The sequence below is a fragment of the Anopheles stephensi genome, chromosome 3 (assembly GCF_013141755.1).
Source record: "Anopheles stephensi strain Indian chromosome 3, UCI_ANSTEP_V1.0, whole genome shotgun sequence".
NCBI classification, from domain to species: Eukaryota; Metazoa; Arthropoda; class Insecta; order Diptera; family Culicidae; genus Anopheles; species Anopheles stephensi.
Window position 1 is genome coordinate 77,775,086 of NC_050203.1, and position 4,239 is coordinate 77,779,324.

Consider the following 4,239-nt stretch of genomic DNA (forward strand, 5'->3'; position numbering starts at 1 on the left):
AAGAGATATAAGCCAGCCCCAAAGAGAAGTAAAAAATAGCACACAGAAAAAGTCTGACACCCTCCCGAAGCTACTTTACACTACCCCATTTAAAGAAGCGAAAAATAGCAACCATCATCCACGAACGCCTTCACCCATCCATCTGTGTTGCAACACTAGCAGCAGGAGCTTGCCCGACCTAGTCAAGCAAGCCGGAGTGAGTTAGAGTGGAAAACTGTTGAAAAACTTACTTATAAAAGTGCGCTCCTCGGTGGCGGATCGCGTACGGGCAACAGCAGCAGCGCGCAAAGAAACGCTCTCGATTCTTCAGCGAAATGCCAATTTATCTTAGTTTCACTTCCGGGTTGCAGGGCGGCGAACCGGCGAAAACTATCGACAAGAGTGAAGCGAGCGTTCCCCCCCTCCCCATTTCTTTCCCAGGAAGCGGCAAATTCCGTTGCGTTAACTTCTGCGAAAAAGTTTGCTAAAATACGCCTGGCATTATGCAATTCCATGGCATCGTTTTGCAAGACCCGACAAGACGTTCCGTGCTGTTTATCTGTTTGCTCGTTTTTACGGTGCAAAATTCGCTAGCGAATATATTCAAATGGGTATCGCTTTTCCGTTTGCCTTTTCCATTTGCCAACGAATCTCTGTGCCCGTATGGTTCCTGATCTATCTGCACAATCTACAACGACGAATCGAAGCGAGCACCTTGACGACGCCCAACGGCGAAGCTCTCGAACAGCAACCACAAGGGGGACACTTCGGACGGGAGCGTATTGTAGTAAACATAATTTTATTAGCATTATTGCTAAACGAAATTTTATTTACCTGAGCAAATTTACCGCTGTCCAAATCCAAATGCCACATCGAGGCACGAATCCACGTGCCACGTTCCAATTTTCCATCACGCTACCCTTCCCTATGTTTCTTTTTACTACTCTGCACCAATACGTCGTCCTAAGCTTGGGACGGCTTCCTCTTCGCAAAACATTTGCAAATCCATCACAAAGACTTAACTACGTCCACGTCCACACCGGCCTGGGTAGCATTCTGTTTGACATTCCGGGAGGTTTGTCCGAATATTCATGACTTTCATAGCGCGTGACGTTCCCTACACGGGAGGTCGTCATCACACGGTGGAATTCTCCATTTTTTTACCATCCACTGTCAGTAACTAACCACTGAAGGATCCCACCTAGAATTCAGCAACGAAAGGGACACACACCTACCTGTCTCCTGTCACATTCCCTGTTACTGGTAAGTGATCCCCCATGAAAGCCAATCAAAACCGAAACATAACCTGTGACGGGAAGCAGATATAAAACAACCACTTTTACGACCACCTCAGGTTCCTCCTAAAAATCTGTAATCGGCCAAAAATTGATCGCCCTCGTCCGTGTTAGCGGTTTTCCCTTCAAACTTGAAGGTCGGTAGACGTAAACACCGGGCTCCTAGTGTGCGCTCGCGTACGCTCTAGCGGCACTATTTACAGCCGTAAAGGCGAATGTCCCATTTTTGTTTTTGTTTTTTTCGAACGACAAATAGCCTGCTCCCGTACGACAGTCGCGTTGTTGATTGACAAAACTCGGGTTACACGGGGTACTTGCCGAATGTGCAGTGTCTTGTTTTGAAAATTACTCCACCGCTCGTAAACCGAAACGAAAGGATTATTATTTATCGATACACAAACCATAACTGGCTGGTGAAACTTAGCTAGCGTTCAGCTAACAACGAGAGCCACGAAAACAGCACATTCGGGTCACGAGCGAGGGTAAGTAAAAACGCGACCAAGCGGGTCATGTTTGTTCGCGTTCGTCGTATAATTTTTCGATTTCAAACCAATTGATGAAATGGTTATTCGATTTGCTTAGGTTAAGCAGTGGTGCATAGAGCGGGGTGAGGTTTTGCTAATTTTGGATGCCTTTAGGGAGAAACTATTCAAAGTTCAAGGTTAAAAACAGCCATCATTGGGATACTGAGCAATTTCACTGTATGGAAGGACAGCATTTTTTTATAGCAAATGCTGCTATTATTCTGAGATCTAAGTATTCATATAATTACATGCTAAGTTGCTAGACCCTCAGCTCTACATTTTTTTAAACAAAGATGAAAACAACCAAGAAAATTTATATTTTTTGTAATTCACAGTCAGATCGTTTGTTACAGCTAAACAAAGCAGATTATAAGAAAAAGATTTTTATAGAACCTAATTTAAAAAAATCGAAAAGAAACCGCTTCAGAGTAGTTTGACTCACCAGCGATTTAATTTAAAACGCCTGCAAGGTATGCAATACACTCATCTCCACAGCACGATCATCCAATCCGACTGCGCAGCCGCCAACGAAGATTCTGGCGTCAAAGCGAAACTGTTTGCCAACAAATCGTCTCCCTAAAAATAAAGTCGCCCTCTCAGCTGATAGCACAAACCGTCAGCCAGTCAGTCTGTCAGTGTGTCATTGCCGCACGCAACCCCCACGATGAAGATCCTCTTCGTTTGCATCGGTAAGCTCGCTCGCGTATCTTTTCATTGTGCAGCAACTAATCGATCACTGGATCACATCCAACAGGCAACTCGTGCCGCTCCCCGATGGCCGAAAGTGTGATGAAAAGTCTGGCCGCACAGCACAACCTCACCGACTGGCACGTTGACAGTGCCGCATTGCGCGAGTGGAACGTTGGCCGACGGCCGGAAGACCGAGCGCTCGCCGTACTGGCCGAGCACGAGCTCACCTCCGATCACATCGGCCGGCTGATCTGCTCGGATGATTTCCGTCAGTTTGATTATGTGTTCGGGATGGACGAGTCGAACGTAGCCGATCTGCTGCATCTGGCGCCCGTTGACGGAAGGGCGAAAATCGAGCTGCTCGGCAACTACCGGGGCCGTGAACTGGACCGCATTATCATCGATCCGTACTTTGTGAGTAGCATGGGCATGATTGGTGTTCCAGCTTTATGTCACTGCGTACTTAGAATGATTCTTTTTACCAGGAGCACGGCATACATGGGTTTCGGCGCTGCTTCGATCAGATTCTGAGTTGCTGCGAAAATTTCGTCAAAACACACGGACGTCCGGTATCGAGAGAGCTGTAGTCAGAGTTCGCGAGGAAATAGATTGTGTGGTTAAAAGCTTTTTCGCATAAAATATTTATTGAAACGTACTTTCGACAACCTTTATACGAACTTAAAACGAGATATTTGTTCGATTTGACTAATTTACGAGAAAAAATCATCATAATTGCTCCGAAACCGTCATCGTTTAAAGCGTTTTGGAGGAACCTTTGCATTGAAATTGCATACATTTTGGCGTACGAATCACATGCTTGGTGAAGCAGAATGGTAAAATAGCATTTTATGAGGGATAGCTCGAAGAATATAGGATTTTCACGCTAACATTTTCCCAAAATTCACAGGAAAACCGATAATAAAATTAAATCTCTGCCTATTACTTCGCGCTACACGGGCCTAGCTTTCAGTGCGGTAAGCTCATCGTAACCAATATTTCTTACTTATTTCATTAGTCAATTAGGTAATAGCGCTTTTCGAATAAATACTCCCGCTTAACAAGTGCAATTTGCATTCGCAACTAGAATCGATTCCGCCAGTGGTGATCAGACCGTTTGCCAATTCGACCAGCGTATTTAGTGCCACAATCTAGCCCCATATTAAATTATTTACCCTGTATCGTACCATTTAGCCGTAGTTCCAGGTTGGTACACACACACATAAATTGCTTCCATTTAAAATCAATTTGCACAGCTCTTACCACCTAGAGCGCTCTCTTTCTCTCTCTCTCTCTCTCCGGTTCCCTCTCGAGCTTAGTGCCGCAACATTCAAATCGAACTGAATTTGACCATAACACATCCCACATACCTGACACCACAAGCCATAAAGAGGTTTCCCTCTCTGACTACCATTTGCCCCTAGCTCCCGCAGCTTCCTGGAAGCAAACCACCGTGCTGCACGAAGTTGTTTGTAGCCAAAATCAAGTTTTCTCACGTTTGGAATTTCAGATTTCTGAAGCATTTCCGTTCCAGTGCTCCGGTACTTCCGGAGGGTGGAGAGGAACCTGATCGACACAGAAGCGTCCAGCGATAACTCTACCAGCTCGCAAACATAAAAAAAGAAGAGCTTCCAAGATGGGAGCTTTTGTTTTTCCCCCCTGTTTGCTATGCAGCGTATGCACACGGCTAAAGCATCCGATTCCGGTCGTAACTTCCTGTTATTGCCTCGGGAAGTGCCATTTGCCGGGCGCTG

The 4,239-nt window shown here is 45.6% G+C and overlaps 1 protein-coding gene across 1 annotated transcript; it reads left to right on the forward strand.

Moving 5' to 3' along the window:
- The first annotated feature begins 2,411 nt into the window (after nt 1-2,411).
- On the forward strand, nt 2,412-3,143 carry LOC118514630 (low molecular weight phosphotyrosine protein phosphatase 1). Its single transcript, XM_036061631.1, has 3 exons — nt 2,412-2,487; nt 2,553-2,902; nt 2,974-3,143. Exons 1-3 carry the CDS (start codon nt 2,463-2,465, stop codon nt 3,073-3,075), a joined length of 477 nt encoding a protein of 158 aa, XP_035917524.1. The 5' UTR covers nt 2,412-2,462; the 3' UTR covers nt 3,076-3,143.
- Nucleotides 3,144-4,239: the final 1,096 nt, after the last annotated feature.